The sequence below is a fragment of the Neopsephotus bourkii genome, unplaced genomic scaffold (assembly GCF_033783945.1).
Source record: "Neopsephotus bourkii isolate Nb327-2 ecotype Australia unplaced genomic scaffold, CSIRO-AGI_Nbou_v1 NB_1821, whole genome shotgun sequence".
Classification (NCBI taxonomy): Eukaryota; Metazoa; Chordata; class Aves; order Psittaciformes; family Psittacidae; genus Neopsephotus; species Neopsephotus bourkii.
Genome location: NW_026902294.1, coordinates 84588 through 112574, shown reverse-complemented (window position 1 = coordinate 112574; position 27987 = coordinate 84588). Strand labels below are relative to the sequence as shown.

The window sequence follows — 27987 nt, the reverse complement described above, 5'->3', positions numbered from 1 at the left end:
TGAGCACTGCCAGGGATGGGGCAGCCACAGCTTCTCTGGGCACCCTGTGCCAGCGCCTCAGCACCCTCACAGGGAAGAGCTTCTGCCTAAGAGCTCAGCTCAGTCTCCCCTTTGGCAGGTTAAAGCTGTTCTCTGCTGCTGTGGAGGGCGGAAGCTGTGACCTTCCTGCCCAGGATGCCCAGCAGAGAGGGTATGTGTCTGTGCAGGTGCCTGGGGTACAGTAGCCTTCTTAGGGACACTTGAGTGGTAAGAAGTGGGACTGCCCCTTGGCAGAGCCACAGATACTGGCTTTTCCCTTCTGTTTTCCTGTAGCACTCTTATTCTGCATGTTTTAACCCATTCAACCCCACCTGCCCAGAGGTGGCCAGTACTGGAAGAAGCTGCAGGGCTGAGCAGAGCCTTGAAGTTCTCCTACCTCTATCTGAGTCACGGGCAGGTTAGAACCATCTTCCACTTAAAATTACTTAGAGGAGCACTGGTCACTGCTTCTGGCAGTAGCTCCTTACACAGGAGATGGCGCCTTGTTAGTGGAGCAGCAAGCAGCTGCTCCTGCATCCCTCTCTCCATCTCCTCCTCCATCTTAGCATCCCCTCCATGTAAAACTTCACCTCTTCTCACAGACAAGTGCTTTATCCTCAGAGTCATTTTATTACCAGTTTTGCTTTAGATTAAATGGGCCTTCAGTATATAAAAATAATGTATACAAATGAGCAGTTAACGTTTTACATTCCTGGCTTAAAGTCATTTATAAGTTACACATTCATTTCCCTTCCCTCCCCTCCCCTTCAAGCTTGCGGGTGGTACCAAGCCAGCGCTTAGCATCTTACTTACAGCAGGAAACAGCCACTGCTTGAGCTCTGCAGCGGGGCCTTACCCTCCTCTAAGAGCTGGGGCAAGCGAGGCCATTTAACAAAGTAAATGCATTAAAGGTTAATTGTGAAGTGCATGGTTTGGAGTTACTCAGCAGCAGCAGGACAGGGGAGGAATTGAGTCCAGTGCGGTATGGGAGGCTCGTGCAGCTCCTGCACCACTGCAGCAGTGACCTTGCAGTGATTTAGGGTCGTGGTGGTTGCTCAAGGGCTGGAGGCTGCCTGCTGCCTGCTGCTGGCTGCTCCCCGAGGGACCATGGATGCTCCAGCCCCAACAGCAGAGGTGTGTGGCAATGGGCAGAGCTGAAGCCACCTCACAGAGACTTGAGGACAGTAAATCCTTGTCTCTGCTGCTGATTGTTGTAGGTACAGAGCCTGCCCTGCGGCGAGGAGCAGCCCAGTGCTGCCCACCACAGCCTTCAGATCCCAGTGAGACCTTGTACATGGGTATTCCAGCCTCTGCTCCACAGCACAGAGAAATTTAAAGGAAGACGTATAAAATCACTGTAAAATAGCACCCCTGCCAGCCCCTGGGGGACGGGATGTGCCCAGGGTGGGATCTTTGCAGCAGGCTCCTCACTGGATTGGAGGTCTGCAGTGGAGGAGAGCTTGGGTCTCAAAGGGCTCTGCAAGGCCGGGGGGAGATGGAGATGTGCAGGGATCGCTGCATCCCTGGCTCCCAACCCTTGTCCCCTCCTGCAGCAGCAAATCAAAGGCACCAGCAAGCTGAAGAGCAGAGCACACCAGTACAGTGCTGAGCCTGAGACAGGCGTGGAGCAGCTCTGGGGTAGAGATGGGCAGCCCCTCTTTTCCTTCCAGGACAATTTGAGCTCCGTTCTGTGCTCCCCTCTCCATGCCCATAGCCAGGAGGGTCCCCAGCCCTGCCTGCCTGGAGGAGAGGAGCTCAGGTATCACTAAGCAAGCGCCGGGGGATCCCTGCGCCAGACCCAGGGTCATGCGGTGGGAGCTGGCACGCGAAGCTGAAGCAGCCAGGAGCAGGAGCTGTCCCGGTGCCCTGCGGTGTTCCATGGTCGTACCCCGGTCCTGGCCGCTGCAGCGCCGGCACCGCTCACAGCGGGATGTCCGGCGTCGCCTGCAGGCTCTGCCCTGCAGCCCGTTTCTTGGAGCTGCCGCGGCCCTTGTCTGCGCGCCGGTAGGGGTTGTTCCTCAGATCTGCACCGGGAGGAGCACGGAGACCGGCTGAGCTCCGCCTGCCCGCCCCGGACACGTCACCCATCACTGCCCGGAAGGCACTCGTCTGGGGATGAGGATGCTCAAGAGAAGCCAAACCAGCAGCACAAAGACGGGAGGAGCAGCAGCTACAACCAACCAGCCCCTGGAGCCCTTTCTCTTCGCTCTCTGGTGCCCAGCACTATATCAAGGGGCTGAGGCTGGTGCCGCAGTGCCCCCGGGCTGGCTCCCGGTGTGGGGCAGAGTCCAGCTGATGTGTCACACACCCGGAGGTGACAATGGGATAAGGAGCCCGGGGAAGTGACCAAGCCTGGCAGCCCCCCGCGTGCCCCTGCGCCGAGCCCCGCTGCCCCGCATTACCTACAGAGGACTTTCCTCATTGAAGCTCACATCGCAGAAAAGCCGGGACGAGCGCTTGCCCGTCCGGGCTGTGAAAGGAACAGTTTTCAGAGCTGAGCAGAGACATCCAGAGAGGAGGAGGAGAGAGGAGGAAGAAGCAGAAGAGGAGGAAAAGCTGTGAGACAGGGCAGGGAGCACTTGCACCGCATGCAATGAGAAGGTGCTACAGGTAGGTTTGTTTCCACAGTGGTGCTTTGTTGCCCGCAGCTCCTGGCTGTGACAGGCTCCTGCAGCCCCCCATCACCACGGGCGTCCCTGCTGCAGGGGGTAGATGTCTAGCCACTACCTGAAATAATATCTCACCTGAAATAATATCCTCAATGGCCCCATCTTTTCCCTCATAGATAAGTGGCTCCTTCACCATCTGCTTCTTCTTCAGCTCGGCGATCATGTCCACCTGCTGCCGCTTGGCTTTCTGGATGGGCAGCTGCAGTGGGGACAGTGTGGGGTGAACAGCATGGCCCTCACTGCCACCCAAAGGGGACGGGGTGCCTTCACCTTCCCTCCCTCTCCTCCCCTCCCTCCCCAGGACCTCCTTTCCAACCCCCCTTCCCCACAGCCTGCACGGGGCTGGAGCCCGGTACCCCACCAGGACAGAGACACTTGGGGCACCATCACCTCAGGGTGGTCCTCACTGCCAGGAGAGCCAGATTCTGCCTCTTTGGCTGCGGCCTCTTGTTTCTTCCACATCTCAATGTCCTGCTCTGCTTTCTTGGGAGAGACACGGGGAAGGTGTGCTGAGATGGGGAGTCCTGCTGCGGATCTGCAGCACTCCCAGTCCCAACCAAGCTCCAGCATCTCCAACTCTCCCAAATGGCATCAGTGAACGCCACCAACTAGTGTCAGACCCCTCTCAAGCCAAGAAACGGGGCAAACCCCATTGCCTCCTACCTTGTAGGCTTTGATGAATCGCATGAACATGGGGAAGAAGGTGGTGGGAGGACTGGTCTTGGGGTTCTCCCCGAAATACTCCACAGCTGACTCATATGCCTCCTGTGGGCAGAGACACCTTGATCTGGGGGGCTGGGCAGTGGTGCCGCATTGCCCACCTCTTCCTCCCAGCATCTCCCACCTCGCCATCCCTTTCTGCATCCCCCCCAGCTCCTGCTTCTCCTACTGGGGCAGAGGTGGGAGAACCCTGGATGTCCCCGTGTAGAAATGAGGGGCCCAATCCTGCCCCACAACCCTGCATTACCCCCAGTACCCACCTTGGCGGTTTTGCTGTCAGCCTGCAGTTTCTCCATCACCTCCGAGTTGACCTTGAGGAAGTCCTTGAGTACGGGGCTGTCATCCTGCCTCATGAACTCCTTGCGGGTGAGCTCCATGCCCTGCTGCAGGCCCCGCACATCCTGCAGCACGCTGTCCAGGGACACTGCAGGGAGGGCAGCAGTGCCGGGGTCAGGGCAGGCTCGGGGATGCCCCGTGCTCATGCTACAACCCCGGCCTGGTACCCACAGGTGCTACCTGTGCCTGCCTTGTCGAGGAAGTGCAGCTCGGTGTGGAATCCGGTCAGCCCAGGGTACTTCTCCGTGATCACCCGCACCAGGTAATGCAGCAGCGTCTGCTTGCGGTCAGTCGACTTCATCTCCAGGAGCTGGAAGAGCAGCATCAGCCCTGGTCTGCATCCACCACCCCACCTCACCCCTGTTCAAGGCAGGCTCTGGTGGCCCTTCATGCCCATGGCTGGTTCTGCATCCCTTCATCTCCATGGCTGCTCAGCATCCTTCCATTCCCATGGCTGGTTCTGCATCCTTCAATCTCTCCATATGTGGTCTCTGCATCCTTAAAACCCCACAGCTAGGTCCTGTGTATCTCCATCTTTTTATCTTTTCCCCCTCCCTCTCCAACCATATAGATGGTCTTTTCATCATTCCATTCCCACAGATTCCTATGTTACTCCATCCCCACAGCTGATCCCTGCATCCACAGAGCTGCTCCCCATGCCTCTCCAAACCCTATAGCTGGTCCCTGCATCCCTCCATCCCCAGAGCTGAATCCTGTGTGCTTCCACACCTATAGCTGGGTCCTTGCATCCTTCCATCCCCACACCAGTTTCCCATGTCCCTCCCTCCCCAGGTTTCCTTGTGCAGACCCTACCGCATCGAGGCTCTGCAGTCGGAAGCCATAGGCTGCCCCACGCTTGCTGCTGTTCATGTAGTTCCCAAAGGCCAGGACAATCTGTGGAGACACAACAACTCAGGGACACAACCCAGCACGGATGGGCACATCGGGGGGATCACAGTGCCTACAGCCACCCTGCATGCACCCATCCCACCCCAATGCCCCCCCATCAAGGCCACCGCACCCCAAACTCCTCACCTCTAGGATGTTGCGTAGTTTGCTGGAGGACTTGAGGGACATGGATGCAGCAATGATGGCGTTGAGTTGCTGTGCGTGGAAGGAGAAGCGTGTGAGCGAGCCCCGCTGCAGGGTGTCAGCCCCTCCCAGCACCCACAGCTCCCCTGTCCCTCCCCAGCACCCACAGGCATGAGCAGCTGGGCTGTGTCACTGAAGTTGCCCAGGAAGATCATGACGTTCATGCGCTCGGCCAGGCGCGGGATCTTGCTGAAGCGGATCATGAACTGGTCTTCATCTGAGAGCTCCTCCAGTGGCTGCTGCTCCTGCTCGAACTTCCCAATGAGAGTCCGCTCATACTCGGTGGGCAGGAAGCGCAGCAGCAACTCCAGGAAGTCGAGGCTCAGGGCTTGCTGGTCATACCTGCGGGTGATGGGAAGCCCCCAGTGCAGTCAGACCCTCAATCCCCCTATCACCCATGTCTGGTTCCCATCTTCCCTCCATCCCTATGGCTGGTCACTGCATCCCTCTATCTCTCTGTATCTGGTGCCATCATGCCTCCAACCTCAGCACACCCCGCATCACCCTGACCCTTTAGTATAGCTGAGCTTGCACCCAACCTACCTCCTGACCTTCTCCCATCAAAGAGGGACACTCACGTCTCAATAGCTGTGCAGATGTCCTGGATGCTGCAGCCACCCTTGCGGAGGGTGATGGCCAGGTTCTTGGCTCGGTTGGACTCCATGAGAGTGACCTTGTTCGGAGCCTTCTGTGTGGCCTTCACCTTGAGGGCACTGATGTCCAAGCCAGGGCCCTGCGCCTTGGTCTTGAACTGCTCTTCAAAGTCACTCATGTCCAGCTCCTGTGGGGAGACAGGGCTGAGGGCTCAGCAGGAGATGACACAGAACACCTGGGATGAGGATGGGGGCAGAGGACCAGGGCAAGGGGGAAAGGAGTGAGAGAATGAAGGTGGGGCAAAGGGGTGAGGTCAGGCTGAAGGGGTGAGGATGGAGCAAGGAAACAAGGACAGAAACGAGATAAGGGGTTGAAGAGGGGATGAGGGGACCAGAGGATGAAGATGCAAAAGAAGTCATGGACAGGATGTGAGGATGAGGATAGAGCAAGGGGTGACAGGAGGATGGCAGATCCCAAGCTGGCCCTCTCCATGGTGTCAAGGAGCTGCTCCAGCTTCCAGCAGCCACATCGCACCATGCATGCGTGCAAGGGCGGCACATGAGCAGCCTCAGCATGGATGCAGCATGTACTTGGACATCGGCCTGTGCCTGGACCCCTGAGCCCCCATGTCCTCACCTGCAGCACCTTCTCGTCATTGAGCTCATTGAAGACAGTGCCATCGATCTGGCTTGGCTTCAGCGCCACCCAGTTGAAGACGGGCATGCGGAACTTGGTCTGAATTGGCTTCTTCACCTTCACTGCACAGTGACGGGGAGGGGGATGCATCACAGGGTGGGGGTTCCCAAACCCACCCCAGGGTGCTCCCAGCCCTCTCCTGGTGACCCCCCCCCCCACTAGGTCACACTCACCTGAACCGCTGCCAGCACCGGGGGCACCCAGCCCTGCTGGGAGGGCCCCCCCCCCGAGGGGGAGCAGTGGTGGAGGGGGGGGGACGTCCTTCTCCAGGGCTCCCGGGAGTGGTGGCGGGGGAGGGGGCACTTGGGTACCTGGGAGCGGAGGGGCCGGGGTGGGGCCGGTGCCTGTGGGCAGGGGGGGTGCAGGGGGCACCGGGGGGCTGCGATCAGCCCCCGGCAGCGGGGGGGGCGGTGGAGGTGGGGGGGGAGGCGAGGGGGCGGCGGGTGCTGAAGGAGGAGGTGCGGCTGGAGCTGGGGCTGGATCCAGAGCTGGAGCATCTGTAATGGGAAGAAGAGGTGGATGCGATGGTGGCAGTGCAGGACACGGTGCCACCACCACACTCCCTCTGCCACTGAGAGACTCCTCATCCCTGGCCACATCCCCACACTCCTGCCTCACTTTCCCTGCACAGAGGTACGCTGCCACCCTTCCTCTGTCTACTGGGAAGGGACATCCTGGGCTGCCACTACGTCCCCGCATCGGCGGTACCTGTGCCGGTGGTAGTGGTGGCCTCTTGGGTAACCACGGGGGCCGCTGTTGTTTCTATGACAACGGGGACAATTTGGATGGCAACGTCTCCGTCGGGCCCACGCAGGATCTGCACCAAGCCCTTCTCCTCCAGCTCCACCAGCCGCCGCTCCAGCGCCAGCCGGTAGCACTCCTGGGGCTGTGGGGCTGGCGGGCTGGATGGCTGCGGTGGGCTCAGCTGCTCCTGCAGTGGTGACAAGCCCCGGCTCATCACTGGTGTCCTGCTACACCCCTCAAACCCCAGTCCTCTGGGCACCCGTCCCTTCCTCCAGCACTGTGTGCTCACCCGCAGCGCCTCCAGCTCCCGCCGCGCCTGGCTCAGCTGCTTCTCCAGCTCCGCTATCTTGGCCATGGAGTCGTTCTCTGCATCCTGCAGCTTCTCTGTCAACTGCAGGGAGATGAGGCGATGTCGCTCAGCACCAGCCCCAGCCCTCCCTCGGGATTTGCGTCAGCAGCTCCTGCCCACATGCCCACATCCCACCTGGTTGACGTGCTCCTGCAGCTCTTCCATGTGCTCCAGCACAGACGTCTTGGTCTCCGAGTCCTCCAGCATGGCCCCCACGTCAAAGACATTGTCCAGGTAGGCTTGGATCTGCACCTGCAGCTTGTCGCTCTCAGTGAGACGGAGGCTCTGCCATGGGACAGCCGGTGGCACTGTCACTGCTGGTGGTACCCTCCCAGCACCCACCCACCTCTGGCATCAGTGCTCAGCACTGGCATGGTGCAGGATCACCCACCTCCAAGTACTGGTCCAGCCCCAGGTGGGTGAACTCGTACTGCAGGAACACACGGAAGTTCATGTTCTCCACCGAGTGCACCACGATGTTGATGAACTGCATGCAGGCCACCTGAAGGACAGGCACCACTCAGCACGGCAGTCACAGAATCATAGAATGGGCTGGGTTGGAAGAGACCTTAAAGTTCCAATCCCCTGCCATGGGCAGGGACCCCTTCCACTGGAGCAGCTTGCTCCAAGCCCCTGTGTCCAACCTGGCCTTGAGCACTGCCAGGGATGTGGCAGCCACAGCTTCTCTGGGCACCCTGTGCCAGCGCCTCAGCACCCTCACAGGGAAGAGCTTCCTTATATCTGACCTAAACTTCCCCTGTTTCAGTGTGAACCCATCGCCTTGTGTCCTAGCACTACAGCTCCTGACGGAGAGCCCCTCTCCAGCATCCTTGTAGCCCCCTTCAGACACTGGAAGCTGCTCTGAGGTCTCCATGCAGCTTCTCTTCTGCAAGCTGAACAGCTCCAGTGTTCTCAGCTTGTCTTTGGGGACATAGTGCCTGGGGACTGCACAGTGGGTCGGTGGCCCATGGGAACACAGTGCCCCTGGGAAATGCATGGTGGTTTTGCTGCCCTGGGACCATGGGGACCCGGGGAAGGACCAGTGGCTCAGCAGCCCTTGGGGACACAATGCCCTGGGGACAGCACAACAGCTTGGCAGCCCTTGGGACATGGCACCCACATGACAGCACAGTGGGTTGGTCACCCCTGGGTACACAGTGCCCTGGGGACAGCGGAGCACCAGCCCCACCAGGCACTCACCATGAAGTCAATGTTGGTGTCCTCATTTCGGAAATACTCCATCAGCTTCTCGAAGCGGTTCTTCTCCCCACAGACCTGGGGGGGGAGCAGAGGGCTGAGGACCCAGAGAGACACTGCCAAGGGGAGCACCCGAGGGGGTGGCAGGGCAGAATGCTGCCTGGCACCCAGTCCATCTGGGATGTGGCCCTGGGAACACACACTTGGCATCGGGATACCAAGCCCAAAGGCTGGAGCATCAAGATAGTCATTTTCAGGGCTCTGCCACACATAGGGAAACTGAGGCACAAACCCAGCCGGAGCGCAGGTGCCAGTGTGGGGACTGTGTGTCCCTGCTGGGGACTCACCTCCTTGAAGTTGTCAAAGGCTGCCAGGATGATGTCATGGCCACCTCGGACCAAGCAGACAGCAGCCAGCAGCTCCAGCACCAGCGCTTTGGTCCTGTGGAGACATGGGGTGTGAGAGGGTGGGGGCTTTGGGGTGGACAACGGGCAAGGGGGAACAGGGGACAGGGGACAGATCCTACCTGGCATTCTTGTTGTTGAGGCTCAGGGTGATCTCATTGACACAGGCTGGGTGGTTCATCACCAGGCTGAAGCCAGACTTGGGGGAAAAGGATCATTACTGGGGTTGTGCATCCTGTCCCTGCCTCAGGGATGCTCTGGATCCTGGGACATCCCCATTCCACATCCCCACTAGACATGAGGACATCTCAGAGCAAGGGGATGAAGAATGGGTCCCTTCCCAAACCATGACCCTGAAGATGGACCTGCAGTGGCTGGAGACTTTTGGGGAGCCCTTTCCCACCTGGTAGTTCATGATGGCGCGGAGACACATGATGCAGACGTGGACATCGTCCTTCTGGCTGACCAGGCGGGAGTTCCTCAGCGCCTTCCTGCTGTGTGAGGGGTTCAGCCTGGGAGGCAAGGGGGCAGCTGAGCGTGGCCAAGGTTGGGGGGGCACAGTGCAAAGCAGGGTGGGGACAGAGCATGGATGGGTGGCAGCAGGGATGGGGGAACACCAGGGAACCCAGGAGGTTGCATCCCCACAGGAGAGATCCCCATATCCCTGCCCGTCTCCAAGCCCTTGGGCTGGTGTGGTGATGGGGGTGGGATGGAGGCTGGGTGGTCTCGGAGGCTCACCGGAGCGGATAGGAGCTGCCAGGTGACCTGGGGCTACTGTCCCCATCACCGCCCGGGGCACTGCAGGGAACGCTGGGGTGGATGTGGCGGAGGAGGGTGTGGATGTGCTGGCTCGAGAGGCAGCAGCTGGAGGCGCATTAGAGCCTGCAGGACAGGAGGAAGAGACAGGGCTCCCGTGTCGCCCCCCCCCGGCTTGGGGACACAGGCTGGGGACAAGGGCTGTGACCCGCTGCGGGTGCCACGTCACTCCTGACCTGTCCATGGGGCCGGGGGAGACACCCCAGCTCCCCTGGAGCTGCTGGCAGGCTGCAAGGGACCCCCATGGTCCCCATGGTGCCGTGTTAATGGCTCCCAATGTGACTGTGGTGGGGTGTCCTCTGCCCCCCACCCGCTGGTGACCAGCATCGGGGGCCCACTGGGGTGTCCCCGTCCCACCAGTACACCCTGGCCCTGTCACCTACCGTCAGTGCATCCCCAGGCAGCGTGCAAGAGAAGAGCAGGTTAAAGGGGGCTGCAGGGCGAGAGGTGCCAAGTGAAAGCCAGCAGCCACCAGGACCAGCTATGGGGGCACAGGCCTGTTCCTCTGTGCTGGTTTTAAATCAGGAGGGTGCAATTTGCCCCCCAAAATCTCAATTTTTTTTTTGCTTCTTCCTAGGTTTTTCCCAGAACATGCCACAATGGTTCCACTGGGGGATTGATCCAGCCCAGCTCTCAGCAGGGTTTATCCTGGGTATGTGCCTTTGTCCCCTCCAAACTAGCCCTGGGGACCCATTGTTAGGATCAAGCCTGCGTCCCCCTGCCAAGCCCCTCTCCGAGCACAGCGCAGCTGGGTGCAGCGAAGCAGAGAGCAGGGAGGGATACGGCGCAAGGACTGGGGGGGCAGCTGAGGACGGGACCACGCGTTACCTTACAGTGAGGTGTCGCGCTTTGGAGGAGCTCTGCGTGGGGGGTGAGGAGCTGCTTTTGTTCAGGTCCTCCAGTGACCGCTCCAGGACCTTGCCCTTGTCAGAGCCTGGGCTGCCGTTCTCGGAGCTCTCCATGTCATACCTGGTGGCCCATGGGGACACAGGGACCAGTGAGATGTGGCATCCCAATAGGGGTCCCCAGGGCTGGAGATCTTGGGAATGCTCTGCTCAACCCCAGCCATAGGTCCATCACTCCAGTGATGAAGGAGAGCACCTCAGGTCCCCACTCTGTGTCCTGGGGGAGTCTGATCCCACCCTTGGGAAGGGGCAGCTGGTGGGCAGCCAGACATACGCAACAGAGCACTGGGCGAAGGCAAGATATTCCAGCAGTACGTCCAGCCCCTTGTTCTCCTCGTTGAGGAACTCCTGGACCCAGCTGTGGGATGCAGAGGATTAGTTGGCTCCACCAGCCCTTCTCATCCTCCCTTTTTACTGCTCCAGAACCTCAGCAGAGCCACCCCCTGGTCAGAGATCCCCAGCAAGGGTGGGACACACTGGGGACATGAGGTGGTGCCTCTTGGAGGCAGGTGGGTGCCACACAGACACCCATTCCTGCTGCACAGGGGTGCAGACCAAGGGCTCTGCTGCCACCAAGATGGGACGGCCTGACCGTAGGTGGTGAGACCATGGGCACCCCTGGCTCAGCACCCACCACACAACAAGGGGTCAGGGCACAAACACTGGGGCCCAAGGTCCATTCTAACAGCCAGGGAGTACCAGAAAGCCAAGATGAGGTTGAGACCCTACAGCACCCACGGCACAGCTAGCTGCTTCAGCACCCCTATCAGAGTCACTCCAGACAGGTGGGATGAGGTAACATACTCACATGCAGAAGGGGATGCCTGTCGCTGTCCCATTGATGCTGGGGACAGCAGCAGTGGCTGGTGACAACAACAACACTTCCATTCTTACCCGATGTAGTTGGTCCTCAAGGAAATCTCCAGCTCCCGGAGCACCTGCGTTGACTCCTGCACTCGCCTCTTGAACTGTAGGACACGGAGAGCTGTTGGCACTGTCCCTGCACCCAACCCGGGTGGCAACAAGCGATGCAAGGAAGAGCACTCACCTTCCTGCTTACACCACCAGTGTCCAAGTAGCTCTTCAGCTTCTGGATGTAGGCAGACGGTGGGTTCTTCACCTGGAAACGCTCCTACGAGCCCCGCAGAGAAGCTGAAACCACCCATCTGTGGCACAGGAATGTGCCACCATCCCACAGCAGCCACTGTGTCCCTGTCCCCACCCTACACTGGCCAGTGTTTAATCACGTTAGTGAGGCACCAAATCACTAATGGAGATGTATGTTGGTGCTTGGCACTACAAGTGGCACTGGGGGACAGGGATGGCACAGAGGATGCTGTGACATCCAGACCTCACCTGGTCACAGATGAGCTCCCACTTCTTCTCATTGTCATACTGGTTGAGCAGTTTCATCTTGTCCGGAGGCAGGTTCATGGACTTCTGTGGGGTGATGGGTGTCAGGGTTGGGGGTACCCCCAAAAGCACCCCCCCCCCCGGTCTGTAGCACCCGCTGCTTGCCCAGCACTGGGGGTCCTTGCTCAGCAGTGGGATAATAGGGACATCAGTGGAAGGATGGGGACACCACTGGGATGATGGGGATGCTGGTGAGGACGCTGGTGGGATGATAGGGACACTAGCAGGAACACCAGCGCGATGATGACACCCGTGCCTCAGGGCACTGGCATCAGGGGATGGGATTACCACCATTCTCAGGATGTTAGCATGTCACTAGACATGGACCCACCAGCAACATCCCCATCTGGGGTCCCCAAGGGGGAGGACAGAGGGTGTTAGTGGGGGACGGGAGAAAAAACTGGACCTATCCATCTGCCATGATGCTCAATGCTCCCAGCCTCAGCAGCCCAGTCCTGGCAGAGCTGCTCGGGGTGAGGGATGGGGACACAGGCTGGTGACACACTGAAAAACCCCGGAGTTAAGCCCTGCTCGAGGGCGATGGCTACCTCTTAACACCACCACCCCTCTCCCCCCCTCCCCCAAACTGGCACATGATGAGCCCAGCTGGTAAAATCAGTGCTCCTTTAGAGACCTGGTGTCAGGGCAGGGTCCAGAGCATCACCAAGTCCCTCTGCGCCACCGTGGCACAGCCCTGGCCCCCACTGCCCCCGGGGCCCTGCCGGCAGGATGCGCCGTGGTTTCCGCTCTCCAAACGGCAGGAGGCGGCTGCCAAACCTGCTCCACAGCACAGCGAGGCCCCGGGGCAGCTCCTGATACAGCGGATCGCTGGGAGACACCATGGGGAGAGCAGCAAAGCCTTTAATGGGGCACCCACCATGGCCTGGGCCATGTCAGGAGCTCAGCTCAGGTCATGGGTGATTGAATTTCCCAAAAGACCCATTTCTTGGCGACCCAGCCCCTATAGAAAAGCAGGAGTTGAGGCTTGCCTTGGGCAAGCTGGCACGAGGGCAGGTGGAGGCAATGTGCAGCCTTTAACAACCTTAATGTTGCCCTTAACCACCAGTTTTGGGATGCCCTGATGAGGTGGTTGAGGATGGGGCTGGGGACACCCATGTCCTTGGGGGAAAAAGGCATCTCATGGGGGTTTGGTTGCCCACAGAGGAGCAGGTCCAAAGGAGAGGTGTCACACTGGTGGACAGGAACCCTGCCGCCTACCTCCACCAGGGACCTGTCAAGCTGCTTTTGCAGGAAGCCAAATCCGTGAGATGTGGGTGGAGAGGAGCCTGGGGGGATGGATTGCACAGGGAGGGTGAAATTAGGCTGCGAGGTCAGAAGTAGCCTCGTTGCAAAGCCACTGGGGCTGGACTTAAGATGGTGGGTGGGTCCCAGGCTGAATGAGGTGTCAGCAGCACCCAACAACCTCTTTGCGGGGGAGCCCCATCCCTGTGGTCCCCTTGGGGTGGGTAAGACCTTCCAGGAGGGTCAGACCAAGACACAGGGCTGTGCCAAGAGGGACCATGCACCCAAACAGCCAGGGCTCTGGCAGGACTCGTGGCACCTTCAGTGGGGCACTACTGAGTGTCCTTAGCAGAGTGGATGGTGGCACTTGCCACATGGACCATCTCTTCTAGTGTCCATGTGTGAGACCTGGAAAACCCAGGACCAAGCGCCAGCTGTTAGACAGGACTTCTGGTGGGTTCCCTACCACAAGGACGCAGGCAGGACAAGGGGATGCTGGGGATGTCCCTACGGAGGTGGCTCTGCCACCAAGCCTTGTGGTCCCTTCCTTGCCAGGGGGACTGGCTGGGCTGGGTGCAGGATGTGGCGTGGTTTGGGTACAAACTGGGTGGTGGCTGCATCCAGCCAGGGCCTGGGCACAGTCACGTGGTGCTGGGGGAGGAAGTGGCTCCTCTGTGGTCCCCAGCAGCACAAAGAAACCAGTTCTCATTTCCTGCTGCGGGGGGTGGGGGGAACCGGTGCTATGGGAGGTGTGGGGCAGGGCAGGTGATGTGGGGCAGGGCTGGGTGGGAGGCATGGGATAGGGCAGCAGCAGAGCACCCTGGAGGTGTCATTGGAAAGACTTAGTCCTCCTCTGGGGACAAAGATGATGGGGCCATGGGGACTTGCCGCCAGCAACCATGTCCCACCTCCAGTCATCCAGCACCTTCCATCTGGCACCAGCACTCTCATCCCACCCTGGTGTGGGGCTTCCCCAGCCTGGCAGCAGCGTCGTTGAACAGATGCCACCAAATGTATCCCACCAACTCTTATGGGGCACACAGAGTGCCATGGAGCCCACAGTGCCATCCCATCCATGCCCAGCACCAGAATGCTGCTAGCTGGGACCTTCTACCTCAGCCAACACTGTCTGCAGAGCAGAGCTGGGCTATACCCTACACCATAAAATTAAACTGGGAGGAGGCAAACCAGCACATTCATTATTTTCTGGTACGAGAAGTCCTTTCTGTGTCACAGCACCCGCACTGGGCAGCCGCCGGGGTGGGGATGGAGCTATTTTCGGTGTCAGACACCTTCCTTTGTTCCACACATGAGCGGGTAGAGCTGAGCTGGGCTCTACACCGAGCCCCAATGCAAAAACAGCTCAAAGCATCCTTCACAGAAGTGTTTGCTCAGTAAAACACCAACGGGCTGGAGTGAAAACCAGGCTGAGGCCAGGGAGCAGCGTTTCTGGGGCATGTGGAAGATGTGCATCCATAGGGGTGGAAAGCCTTGATGGCACGTGGCATGCAAGAGAATCCCAGTCCAGACACTGGGTAACAACCAGCTCACCATGGGGAAGGAGCTGGAGCACCCTGAGATGGTGGTTTAGGGGTTGTAGAGGATCAATGTCACCAGGTGGCCACTGAAGCACACAACTCCAGGATACCCCCTCCACCCCTCATGGCCACAGAGCACAATGTTTTCATCCAAGGGGGTTTGGGACATGCTCAGGCCAACAACAACAACCATACCATGGTGTCGCCTTCAGTGACCTCAACTGCCATCACACCCATCTTCCTGCCTCTTACCAAGACACAGCACTGGGCATGCAGCAGGATGAGGCTCATCAAGGGCTCTTCTGGCCCCCAGCATGATGCTTGCAGGACCAGCTCATCCTGCCAGGGACTCCCTATATCCATCCAGCTTCAAACCTGTTAAGTGCCAGGCAGGGACAAGCCAGTGGAGGAGCAGAGGATGGCCGGAACCTGCTGCGAGGGTGGTGAAGAGCAGGATGGGGGGGGGGGGGGGGGGGCCTGGGGCTGCTGCTGCTCCCAGCTCTATTTTAAGAACAAGCAGAAGCTGCTCCCAGCACACTGGAGAGATGAGCCTGATCCAGCCACCTTGCCCACATTCCCACTGGCTGCCTACCCACCCACCCTGTGCAGGGATGCCCTCTGGAGATAGCCTGATCCAGCACCATGGAGGTGATCCCTGCACCAGGACACCCTCCTCCATCAACCAGGCCCCGATCCAGCCACGTACAACAGCTCCCTTCCTATCCAGGGCCCACATCCCCCATGGGGACTCCCCACAGCACCCAGCTGGACTTGGCCACCATGCTGGGACCGGGCTGGGGAGGGATCCAGAGGAATGCTGAGCATCAGTCAGCTGAGACCGACACTGCGCCAGGGTTCACTGGTGACCAGTCCCACCGCTGGGGCCAACAGCACATCTGCAAACATCTGCGAACATCTGCAGTGGTGACGTCTGCCATGTTCTCCCCCAGGTCCTGGGAGAAGAGGCAGCAAAGCCCCCACCAGCAAACCCTCCTGGCCAGAGGCTGTCCCCAACCCCATTAGCTGCCAGCCCCAACGCTCCACCTGAACCCTCCGAGATGTTTTCAGCCTCACCTCCACCACCCCCCTTGACTCACAGTTTGATTTGTATATTCCCAATTGCTACCTCTTGACATGCAAAAGGGGGGGAAATCCTGACTGCTCCAAGCAGGAGCATCTCCATCCCAGCAGCAAAGATGCTCTCTTTCCTCCACTCCATCCCAAAATGCCACCTTGGCACATCCCAAACCACCTGGCACAGAGACAGCCCTCCTGTTGCTCTGCCAAAGAGGCATCTGCCACAGTGCCTTAGCTGGGAAGAAGTCAGTTTGGGGGGAATAAAACTGAATTCCCCATTTCTTGGCATGTGGTGGGTTTATCCATCCCCTTCCTGGTGGCGGTTTGGATGCCCCTGGGCTCCAATGTTGACTATTCTGCCAGCTCTCCCAGTTTGGGATGTCCAGCCCAAAACTGGTTTACACCAGTGTGCTCTCACAGCAACACTGTAACCGGGGCAATGTGCTCGATCTGGATCAAGCTCCACTGAGGGATTCCCAGCCCATCACGTCCTGCTCCATCATTGATCTCACAAGCTCAGGAGGTGGAAAGATGTAATCCTGAGTTAAGGAAGTGGTCGGGGTGAGTGGAGGGATCCCCCAGCCCCCGTCCCCTGGGAGTTCTGCTGCCTCCCCCACCAGCAAGAAGGAGGAAGGGAACCTTCTGAGGGAGGAAGCGAGATTGGGACAGCGATTTCACAAGAGACCCAGCTCCCATCTGGCCAGCCCCCAGCCCCATGGGTGTCCCCAGTTTTCCCTTGGGAAGGAGGCAGGGCAGGTGGTGCTGAGGTCCTGGGGCAGATCGTCCCCCTTTTCCAACCTGCTGCCATCCGGCCAGGCGGAAAGCGCCATTTTCTGAGGCCTCGCAGCAGCAGCGGAAGCACCCAAGGTCCTCACTGCCTGTCCCCTCCTGCCACTGCCGCCGCGGCACCCGGGAGCCACCACCAGTGCCACCACCCAGCTGAGCCACCCACCACCCTCCAGCGATGGGCGTCCCACAGCACATCCCTCTCCATGGGGATTCTGGGGTTCCCATGTGGATCCCCATCCTGCAAAGCCTTTCAGTATCATCCCCCAGAGCTGGAGCTGATGCTGCTGGGGACAGAGAAGCAGCAGCAGTTCCAGCTGCAATTCCCACCCCCAGATAATCCTCCTATAAACATCACAAGATAAAAGAGCTCCACAATAATTAGCAGCTGGGGCTGGGAAGATCCCACCGAGCAGATCCTGGCATACAGGTATCTGTGGAGCTTTTGCCCATGGATGCTCCTGGCACATCTGTCTCCCACCAGGGGATCAAGGGAGTAAAGCAGCATATTTTTTCCCTGCTCCCAGCCTGACCCTCCACTACGGAGCATCTTTGGGGAGGGCAGGGATGCGGGATGGAGCATGTCCCGGCTCCCATGGAGGGACTGCAGCCTGCTTGTTGCGAAGGTCACGGCCGGCTGCCCCGCTCAAGGACGGAGGAGAACAGGCAGGAGCTGATCCCCTGCAGCTCTGAGCTGCCATCCCATGGGAACGCGGCTTCGGCATCGCCCCTCGCTCATCCCGCAGCCGGAGCTGGGGAGGCTGGAAGCGATGCCGGTGGTTCTTCCAAGGGGATAACAGCATCAGCAATGAGGATGAGGCTTTTCCACCCGCAGCACCGGTTGCCTGCAGCACGCTGCCGGGCCCAGCCGCTGCCGGCTCCCGCCATGGAGACCTGGGATCACCCCAGATATTTCAGGCTGGATCCCCCCTCCATGAGCAGCAGCCCCGCTGTGGGGCAGGTCGAGCATCCCCAGGAGTGACAGAGGAACAATTATTATTACTCCTAAGGGTAATAATTAATGACCGAATCAAATGCTGGCTGTGACAACGGGACTGTCGCAGCTGTAAGGGTCCCCCCGTCCCCGCTCACCAGGACGCGGCCGAAGCGCTCCTCCAGCTCGGCTGCGGCGGGCATGGGCTGCCGGGCGGGCGGCGCGGCGGCGCTCGGGGGGGCGGCGGGGGGCCGAGGGTCGTGGGTCTCCCGCCTCGCCGGCCCCCCCTCCATGCCCCCGGCCGCATTGCCCATGGCCGGGCTGGGCTCGGGGGTGCTGCTGCTCCTCCCCCCGCTCCGAGGCTGCTCTCAGCCGTTTGCAACTTCGCCGGGGCGTTATCGCGCTGTTAACACCTCCCCCCCCCCCGCCCCCCCGCCCCGGCGGGCAGGGCTTCACCGGCCCGGCCCCGGCGCTCGGACCGCAGCGTGGGGCTGCACCGCTGCCCGCTGCCTCCTGCCCGGTCCCAGCTGATGTCAGCTTGTGCGACCTTAGCGTTTGATCTCATTTGTTAATTTAATATTTTAATGTTATTAAGTTTATTATTTTATTTCACTTTATTTCATTTTCTTATTTTATTTTTTAATCTTGTTTATTATTTTATTCTATTTTTAGATGTAAATTTCATTTTATATATTTTATTCTACATTTAGTTGGCTTTATTTTTAATTTATGCATTTATTTTATTTAATTTTTATTTTAGCTTATTTTATGTAATTTTTATTTCGTGTTATTTTATTTTTTATTTTATTCTTTTTTCCTTATCCTTTACCTTTTAGATCATATTACTTTAATTGAATTTCATTATTTTATTTACTTTTAAAACGTTTATTATTTATTTTGTTATTTTATTTCCTTATCCTGTTTTTTTTTCTTATTAATTTTATGCTATTATTTATTTTATTCCATTTACTTTCAAATTTTGTTCTATTATTTCATTTTCTAGGGTGACAGTTGGAGCGAAGGGTGCAGCCAGGAGGTGTCAGGCTCCCTCCTTCCCCACTTCAGCCTCCACAGGAGGGCGAGCTGAGGCCAAGCCGGCTCATTGCACCGCTGGGCAGCCCACCCTGGGCAGGGCCCCCCAGGTGCCGGGTTGGCACGGTGTGGGCAGATCCTGCAGCCTGGGATGCTCCTGTGCTGCTGCTGGGCCCTGACAAAGGTGGATGAGCAGAACCACCTCACCCAAGGGTGCCATGGGCAGGCAGCACACGGTGATGGCAATCCCTGGAGAGCTGCAGCACCCACCACCTTCAGCAGAGCACCCACCACACATGGTCGGGGCTGCAGCAGCTGGTGTCACCTCCTCCACATGCAATTCCTGCCGGCTGCCTGCCGGCACAGAGCAAGGCGTTTCTCCATGGCATCAATGCTGGGGCACGAAGTACATTATTCTACTAAGATTTGGTGAGATTTACTGAGATTTGGTGAAATTAAAGACTAGGGATGGGTAGAGGATGGATCCAGAAGGGCTGCTGGAACCCTTTGCGCAGCCCTGGGGCTGCATCCATCCAGCTCTCGTAGCATCTCCTGTTTGGCAGCACCGGCTAAGGTGCTGGGACAGGCGCTTGGCACTGCAGAGACCAGGGGAACGTGCCGAACCTGTTCTGTCAACCTCTGCAAACCCTAAATCCCAACCAGGGGATGCACAACCTGATCAGGAGCTGCCATGGATTCCTGAGCTCCCTCTGGCACTATGCTGCAACCTCTCTGTCATCTCTGGGGCTCTGGGAGGCCAGAGGGGAGCAGCAGGCAGCTCAGCAGCACCAAAATTGGGGTCACCCACATTTGTGTTCGTTCCACTTTTCCAAACAATTTTGCAGTTAAAATATCTTTTGTCTCATTAAATATTTCAGCATCTTGTTAAATATTTTGCAATTAATATGCTCATCCTGGTTTTCAAGGGACAGGGATGGTCACCCCGACAGTCCCAGGAGGGCAGATGTCACCAGGACCATGTATGAAGACCAAGTTTTTCACCCAGAGGTCCCACGCTGGGGACAGACCCTGCTGTGGGGCAGGGAGCCTGTGAGGACCCCAAGGGACACCTTCCCCTAGACCAGGTTTTTCAAAGCTCCATCAGAGTCCTCTCTTTTCACCACTTTTCTGGTGTTTGATTTGCAGTACATGAAGGCCTTTGTCTGACAACTCCAATGACATGGGAGCCGCTTGCTTACTGCTGTAATGATCCTTAAAAATACGCTAGAAAACATGTTCCAATAATCATCTTCAGTATGTGCCCAGGGCTAATTTATTAGTTTTTTACATTAAGGCTGACTTCAGACATAGGTTTGTTTCTTAATTAAGTTCAATTCATTGAGAAACCCTCAAGCTGGACATCAGACCCTTTGGTTTTCCCCCTGGATTTGCAGCTCCACAATATTATACTGTTTTCTTTATGTTAGAGATACCCAGGCAATATTTGCTCATCCAAAGAAGCATTCCTAGACCTACACTGTACAGTCCAGAATAAACCCAAGCTTAGCATGATAACTTGGCACTGAAGGATTAAGCTGCAGAAGCTTGACAGTATTTGGATAGCTGACCCCACCTCACATACCTTCAAGGAGCTGGACCTAGAGGTACCTGAACCAGGGAGGGAACTGTTCCTCAAGGCTGCCCGAGGGCATAGCTCTTCCTTTGTTCCTTGGTGAGGATTTCTGATGGTTTGAGGACTTGCTCTGAAGTTGTGTGGCTGAAGTGAAGGTCGACCCAAGGTTCTCTCTTGGTGGAAGTATCAAGATCTTAATTCCTTTACTTCTGAGGTGCTGAGCTTGGATTTCTGTTTTCCGTGCTGCTGAATTTCTTAGTGGCTGTAATGAGTTCCAGGTATAACTCCACTCTCCATTTAGCCCGTCTTCTCAAGTGCACATTTTAATGTGTTAAGCTATGAGAAGCAGTAGAAGGAGAAGAAAAGTGTCTCTTCTACTGGTAGATCAGCTTCTTCTGCAGGTTTTCACAGCATAGAATAGAGGAATTTAGGGGGAAAGCTCATGGCTGGAGTCCTGGGACATGGAAGTTTGGGGCTGCAAAGAGCTTGAAAAACAGATGAAGGTAAACATTGTTCCCAACCAGAAATATTTTGGTGTCACATCACAAATAGCTCATCTGAGCATTAATTATACATAACTTGGTGTTTGCTTATCAGCTGCAGCTTGAACACAGTTGGCTTGGCTCCCAAGGGATGTGTGTGAGTTCAGAATCTATGTAAGGAGGAAAACATGGAATAGATAATGAGCAAAAATTGTGATATGATGTGTGTGAGGAGTAAGGGAAGAGCAGTGGAGGAGAAAGGGGCTCCTCAGCCACTCTGTTGCTCTGGGAAGGGAAAATAAAAGCCATGGATAGAACACAGAATAATTTTTTTATTGGTTTCTAAGGAGTTTCTCTTCCATCTCAGAGCAGTGAATCCACTTCTGCTGAAAACATGGGAGGAACAGGAAGCAGGCGAGCTCTGTCTGGAGCCATCTCAGTCAGCTGTTGAAGAGCCATGGTTGGACCCTGGAGGAATCATGGAGCCATTTAGGTTGGAAAAGACCTTTAACATCATCACATCCAATCATTAACCTGGATCCAGGGATGGGACAGCTGCCACCTCTCTGGACAACCTGTGCCAGTGTTCTACCACCCTCATTGTGAAGAATCCTTTCCTCGCATTCAACCTGAATCTCCCTCTTTTTGCCTCAAACCATCACCCCTTGTCCTGTCACAACAGGCCCTGCTAAAAAAGTCTCTCCTCACCTTTCCTGTAAGCCCCTTTTAAGTGTTAAAAGGCCACAATAAGGTTTCCCTGGAGTCTTCTCCAGGCTGACCAATACCAACTCTCTCAGCCTTTCTTCGTAGGTGAAGTGCTCCAGTCCCTCCACCATCCTTCACTGAACTCCCTCCACTGTGTCCACGTCTCTCTTTTACTGGGGACGCAGAACACGACACAGTCCTCTAGGCACGGCCTCACCAGTGCTGAAAAACTGGAAGAGTCATCTCCCTCCACCTACTGGCAACGCGCTGTCAAAACGCAGCCCAGCGTTATTCACCAGCTCTGCAGTAAGGGCACGCTGCTGGTTCACAGTCAGCCTGGCGCTCACCAGCATCCCTAGACCAAGCTCCATTCTAGCTGGGTATTTCCCAGCACCCACCAGTGCCTGGGGTAGTTCTGCCCCAGGATCAAGGCTGTGAACTTCATGTAAAAGGAGAGGGGCTCCTAAACACCAATGTCTGCCCAAGCTGCGTCCTTAGGAGGGGGTTGGAGGTCACACAGCAGGGTCTGGGCCCCTTCCAGCCATGCTGGTCCCAAAGTTGCCCCAGAAATGTAGAGACTAGAGGCCCCAGGGCTCACCCTGGTTCCTGCTGCCTGTGTGCTCGGGACATGATGCCAGCCCTGCTTTGTGATGAGGAAAGACTCCTACAAACAAAGGATGACAAGGGCTGCTGCTAGAGCTGCCCCCAGGGCCAGCATCTCTCCTGGAGAAGACAAGGGTGATGACCCAAGTAGGGGGAGAACCCAGTGCCAGCTCCCAAAGAGTGAGCACAGCTCAGGCAGCTCTCCCCACCTTTCCCACTGATTTTGGGTGAAAAAAAAGGAGCACACAGGGAGTACAGAGATTCTGAGTGCTTTATTGTGACAGCTCGAGCCCAGGGGGCCATGCAGACAGGAGCACGAGTTCCTTGCTGAACAGGGACACCATGGGACCCCAGACCTCACCCATGGGAGAGGAGCCCTGGGCTCTGGGTCCACCCCAGGGCGGCCAGGTCATCGTGAGCTGCTGGAGAAGGTTTCATCCCCACTGGTCCCTTCTCTTCTCTCAGCAGCAGCTCTAGGTGGTCTAGGTCTGGGGTGGCATGGCCACACTGACACTGCTCTCTGCCTCCCCTGTGTCTGCAGTGCTCCTGTCTTCGTCTTCCTTTTTGTCTGGCAGCGACTCTGATATACTGGAACCTCGTTGGAGCTGAGATCCAGAGGTTTGGTCCTCCTCTGGGGTGCAGCCTAGGTCTGCGGGCAGATGGAGAGAGGGAATGGTGAGGAGTTGGCAGAGTTCAGCCTCCACCCTCTGCTAGACGAACATATATGGCACCTGTGGCGGTCAGCTCTGGATTCCAGAGACCTGATCACACACAGATCCCAGCCCTGCAAAGTTGGATGTGCCCATCCCAAGGCTGCATTAGAGATTGCCCCTCAGGGATGAGGATGGAGGGATTGAAGCTGGCCTGGAGCAGAAATGCCATAGCAGGGACACAGCTGGGTGTTTAGTGGCACTAGGAGAGGGAAGCAGCCCAGTTGGGGATGGCAAAGCAGAGAGAATAGGTTGATGGGGTGCACTGGGGATAACACTTCAAGGGCCATCACCTTCCTCATCCTGAGTCTCCAAGACTTTCCTCTCCAGGCTCTGGGACAGCAGGGTCAGCCTGTTGAGGGCCAGCAGGGCTTTACCTGTTTTCTGGAGAGAAGAGCAGGAGCAGTGAGCCCCAGCACCAGATCCATCCCCATCTCCACATCCTCACCAGCCCTCCAGGTACCTGCCACTTCCGATGGGTCAGGAACTGCTTGATCTTCTCCTTGGGCAGTGCCTTCATGCTGCAAAGCTGGGGCTGCTGCAGCCAGGGGTGCAGCAGGGCCCCCGTGCTGGAGAGCCGGCGCCTGGGGGCACAGGGGGCAGTCACAAGGGGACCTTCATCTGCTGGCATGGCCCCATGGAGTATCCCTTCCATTAACCACATTTGATGCTTTCCTCTGCCTGTCCCCTTGGCACCCCAAAACCCAACCAGCTCCAGCTCAGCATCCCCCCAGGTCCTACCGGGGGTCCTTCTGCAGCAGTTGGCTGATGAAGTCCTTGGCTAGCTGGGAGATGTCCGAGAAGGTCTCCTCCTCAAAGTCCCACTGGGCAGCTGTGATGTTGCTTAGTGTTTCCATGTCATTGTCCCCCTGGAAGGGGGACTCCCCACTCAGCCTGGAGAGGTGGCACAAAGACATCAGTGACAGCCCAGCCCTCTCCATCCCAACCTGCTGTTCCCAAGAGGCCACTCACAGGATGTAGCAAATGACACCAACACTCCACATGTCTGTAGAGAAGCCCACAGGCTCAAAGGCGACCACTTCTGGAGCCATGAACTCAGGGGTGCCATGTAACACTTTCACAGGGGTGCCTGGAGCTGCAGAGAAGATGCATGGGGCAGGTTTCTGGCTGGGATCTCCCAGCTGGGCAGCCCAGCTACACACCAACACATGCTGGGTGGATGCCACATTCCAGAACCCATTGCAGGTCTTGGTGCTTTCCTAGAGCATCTCTAGGTGCTGGGCACCTGCAGGCACAGGGGTCTTGGCGGTCTCCATATCAGAAGCGTGGCTGGGGACATGCAGGTTTCCCCAGAGCATCTTATGGTCACCAGGAAGAGCCCTGATCTAGTGCCATAGCGCTGCCTGTCCCAGAGGTGCAGGCAGGAGGCTGACAAGCTCCTTGCTGATGTGCCCAGCCAGATCAGGTCTTGTGATGGTGACAGTCCCTGCCCTGGTTCCCCAGACCACTCATTCTTCTCACCCAGCTTCCGCGCCAAGCCGAAGTCAATGATCTTGAGCCAGTGGCTGCTGGGGCTGACACACACGATGTTCTCGGGTTTAAGGTCGAGGTGGACGATGGCCTGACCGTGCATGAACTGCAGCCCCTCCAGGATCTGCCGCAGGTACTGGGTGCTGCTGGGCTCTGTGTGCTCGAAGTCATCGTCCACGACGCGCTCGAAGAGCTCCCCACCTGCCACACTGGGGGAGGACAAAGACCTGCTGGGGGCCACCAGCCCCAAGGAGAAGCCCCACTGCAGAGGATCTCACTAGCCTTATCTCCAGGGGCTGCAGGTTTCCTATCCATCCATGGTGCAGGGACCTTTTCCCACCTTCATGCTCTCCCTGACAAAGTCCAGCACTGCCCTCCCTACCCCCAAACTTAGCTCTGTGCCCCCACTCACTACTCCATCACCATCACCAGCTCGGCGGGGCCCTGGAAGGCAGCAAGGCACTGTACGAGGCGCGGGTGATGCAGCCCGTTCATGAGCTCCACCTCATCCCAAGCCGCCTGCTTCTCCTTCGCTGTCCGTGTCCGGAAATATTTCCCAGCCCGGATTTTGCCAGTGGCTTTTTCCTGCAGGCGGAACACCATCCCGAACTTCCCTCTGGGGCAGAGCAAGGATGAGGCATGGAGGAGCCATCCCCACCAATCTGCATCTCAGACAGAGCTGCACATGGACAGCCATGGACCATCCCTGAGTGGTGGGGATGTTGGACTTCCACTTACTCTCCCAGCTTCTCCAGCTGCGTGTACACATCTGAAACCTGCTCCTGGCTGTTGATGACCACATCACAGTATTCAAACTTCTCACCTCCTGGGAGGGATGGAGCAGAGTGGTCCATGTATGGATCTCTCATGCTTTGGGGACCAGCTGCCTGCACTCCTCCTCAGTGCTTCTTTCTGTACCCCCAACTCCATCCAGGTTCTACCACCCTCCCTATGGGAGGTGATGGGACCGGGGGGGGATGACATGGGGACAAGAGCTGCTACCATGATTGCTCCTCGAGCAGCCCAGATCACGGTTTGGGGGGGAAATGTGCTTTTAGGATCAAAAATTCAAGAAAAATGGGGCCATTAAACAGGATGGCATGGAGACTGGTGCTGACTGTGAGCATCACACCCGCACTGGGGTCCCAATGCAAAGCCTGAGCCTCCCCCAGGACAGACCAAGGGCTCAGCCGTACCTTCTGCCTGGGACATGGTGGCACCAACAGCTCCTCCCTGGGTGCTGGTGCTGTCAGGACGAGTGCTGGTTGTGGCCCTGAGGTTTCCGGCAGCCCTGTGCTGGGGTTGGGGTGCTGAGGCGATGCACACGTTTCTGCTCCGGCTGTGGGGACACTTTCTCCCTGCCATGGGAGACCTCCAGCATCTATCCACCCCTCCCCGCATTCCCCATCCTACACACCTCTGATGGCAGATTAAGACACTTTCAGTCTGTAAGAGCTGATGTCCTGAGGGACCCAAAGAGACCCAGCAAGGGGCCAAACATGCTAAAGCAAAGTCCCTTCTTAGGGACAACCTCTTTACAGTAGCACCTTAGCTCAAGGACACGGTTTTTCTCATGCCCAGTCTTGCATCAGCCAGGAAATCCCCAGGAAGTCTCATTTGTAGAGCAAAGGACATATACCCTTATACATGTCACCTCCTCACTCTGTCTATGCTAAGGTTAGGAGGACAGGATGATGACACCCAAGGGTGCAATGTAGCAGCACTCAAGCACCAACCCCACAGCACTGACCTGTCACTGTCCAGTCCTGTCCCAAGACACCAGCAGGTCCCTGATCCTTCTGTTCACCACAGAGCCACCACGGAGCTGGAGGGGGAATGAAGGGGTGATGTTGGGGGTCAAGGACCATTGGGCCTATGAATATGCGGATACACTGGGGCTCTCTCTGGGTACAGCCAGGAACATCCGTCCTGCTTCAGTACTGGAACAGCCCTGGCTCTCCCCTCCTTTTCCTTCCCAGTGAGTTTCCGGACTTGAGGGATAAACAACCAGCATCAGTATCACTGAGTCCTCCTGCAAACCATGCCCAGCACCACAGTCTCAAACCCCCTGACATCCCATTTGGCAGCATGGAGGGTCATAGGTCTGCAGTATGGGGGCTTGGGCAGGGAAATCCCAAAGGGAAGCTGCAGAGACCTTACATACCTCATTACACAGCAGAGAGCTCAGCTCTGTGCTGCCCTCAGGGCATGGATCCAGACTCACAGCCTCTTGAAAGCCACATGAAGCCCTGACCCAGCACCACCTCCACCTCCTCTCCCACCCATGGGTGGGTTCCTGCAGAACACCCCCAACTGCTGTCCCATCCCCAGCTCCACCTGCAGACAATATCCCACCAGAGCTGTCCCTCTCCCCAAACAGCATCTTGGGCTTCTAGCTTCCCTGGCTGAGCTCAGCCACAGGCTCGGGGTGTGGGGATGAAGTTGAATGGGGTGTTGCAAAACTCTTCCGGGCCTTTGAGCCCAGTGGTTTGGAGGAAAGATGGTTTTTTCCAGCCTTTATTCCCTGGAAGGAGGGCAGCACAGCCATTTGGTACTGCCATGCCTCAGTTCTCCTGCTTTAAATTGGGAATAACACCATGATTTCCTCCTGGAGCTGGCCCTAGGTTTGTGAATGGGGCAGCAGCACCGGGGGGGGCAAACACACCATCCTCTTCAGGGACCCCCATGTCACAGCATCACCCTGAGCAGAGGGGATGTCACCCTGGTGTTACCTGTGGTCCGAAGCCAGGTCTCACAGTGACCTGGGGCTCTGCCAGCTCCAGCAGACGTGGCACCGCCGCCACTTCCGCGCTCAGCACAAAGTCCACGGTTGCCGCAGGGCGTCAAGGACAAGTATCCCCAGGGGTGGCAGGGCCACCGTGACCTCACCGCTCACCCGTCACCATGACCTTGCCACCTGCAAGGATGGGGATGCCATGTCCAGGGGATCCCCACCAGCACCCCGGGGGTGAGGGATGCAGCGGATGCTCCGTGCTTGGTGATGCTGTCAGCGCGCTTGATTCGACCCTGCTCGGATATCGACTGCGTGGCCGGGCCTGCGCGTACAGGAGGAGGACATGGTGATGGCCGGCTGGGGACAGCAGTGGGGTGGTGGTGGAGTCCAGCTGCCTGCATCCTGCCTGCGTGACCACGGGTGATGGAGACCTGGCCGGGTACAACTGGCCACGGCTCCTGACCCTACTCTGGACCCCTCTCCACGGCAGGATGAGGCCATGCGGGTGATGCTAGGTTGCCCCCCGCACAGAGAGAGGCAGGATACGGCCGAGGCGTGCGAGGGATCCCAGTAGCCACTTGATGTCAGTGTTGGCCTGATGCTCACGCTGGGGATGGGCACCAAAAATAAGCAGGAACAGGCTAGGAGAGGGGAAAAGAGCAGTTTCAGAGTTAACATCACCAGCGGGAAAAGCCGGAGGATTTTAAGGAGCGAGGAGAAATGGGCTGGTCCAGGAATGGATAAGCAGATCCATCCATCCATCCATCCTGCCATATTTTCCAGCCTTCAAAATGAATCTCATTACTGACAGTTCTTCGTTTAACAGCCCTTTCTCACATCTTTGCTTTCTGGTTTGAGAAGGTGGCTGCTCCAGAATGTCCACTCACCATGGACATCCTCTTCTTGTGCTTTATACAATCAATTAATTCATAAAATTCATTAATTAATCGTTAGCACTCTCACCCAGGCATCCATGGCTTGTGTCATCAAGTTTTCCCTGTCTGCCCAGAGAAGCTCCTGGCAAAGCTGGGATGGGTTTTCCAGGTGATCCCCCGATTCCAAACCTGCTCATTTTCCCCATAGGGTGCACCCTGGGACACCCCCTCCCCCCCCAACACTCTCAGCCA

The 27987-nt window shown here is 57.4% G+C and overlaps 2 protein-coding genes across 5 annotated transcripts; both read right to left on the bottom strand.

Moving 5' to 3' along the window:
- Positions 1–1134: 1134 nt before the first annotated feature.
- On the bottom strand, positions 1135–17917 carry FMNL1 (formin like 1). Of its 3 annotated transcripts, XM_061343153.1 has the most exons (28): positions 17689–17917; positions 11897–11980; positions 11589–11672; positions 11435–11508; positions 10815–10898; positions 10464–10604; positions 9558–9683; positions 9223–9331; positions 8942–9018; positions 8763–8856; positions 8419–8493; positions 7610–7720; positions 7354–7503; positions 7159–7260; positions 6834–7056; positions 6299–6622; positions 6066–6187; positions 5414–5616; positions 4943–5177; positions 4779–4847; positions 4557–4637; positions 3924–4053; positions 3668–3831; positions 3351–3452; positions 3078–3170; positions 2763–2886; positions 2421–2512; positions 1135–2042 (listed from the first exon to the last, which is right to left on the bottom strand). In XM_061343153.1, the coding sequence occupies exons 1-27, from the start codon at positions 17842–17844 to the stop codon at positions 2421–2423; spliced, it is 3429 nt and encodes a 1142-aa protein (XP_061199137.1). In that variant the 5' UTR covers positions 17845–17917; the 3' UTR covers positions 1135–2042. The 3 variants fall into 3 exon arrangements, with proteins under 3 accessions (XP_061199137.1, XP_061199135.1, XP_061199138.1); XM_061343151.1 differs by lacking the exon at positions 2421–2512; XM_061343154.1 differs by lacking the exons at positions 2421–2512; positions 9558–9683.
- A 4265-nt stretch (positions 17918–22182) lies between these two features.
- Positions 22183–27519, bottom strand: LOC133206827 (myosin light chain kinase, smooth muscle-like). Of its 2 annotated transcripts, XM_061343085.1 has the most exons (9): positions 26859–27519; positions 24865–25951; positions 24539–24742; positions 24118–24335; positions 23608–23731; positions 23377–23529; positions 23099–23219; positions 22929–23019; positions 22183–22574 (listed from the first exon to the last, which is right to left on the bottom strand). In XM_061343085.1, the coding sequence occupies exons 2-9, from the start codon at positions 24993–24995 to the stop codon at positions 22408–22410; spliced, it is 1209 nt and encodes a 402-aa protein (XP_061199069.1). In that variant the 5' UTR covers positions 24996–25951; positions 26859–27519; the 3' UTR covers positions 22183–22407. The 2 variants fall into 2 exon arrangements, with proteins under 2 accessions (XP_061199069.1, XP_061199070.1); XM_061343086.1 differs by lacking the exon at positions 26859–27519 and having other exon boundaries at positions 22476–22556; positions 22914–23019; positions 24865–26271.
- Positions 27520–27987: the final 468 nt, after the last annotated feature.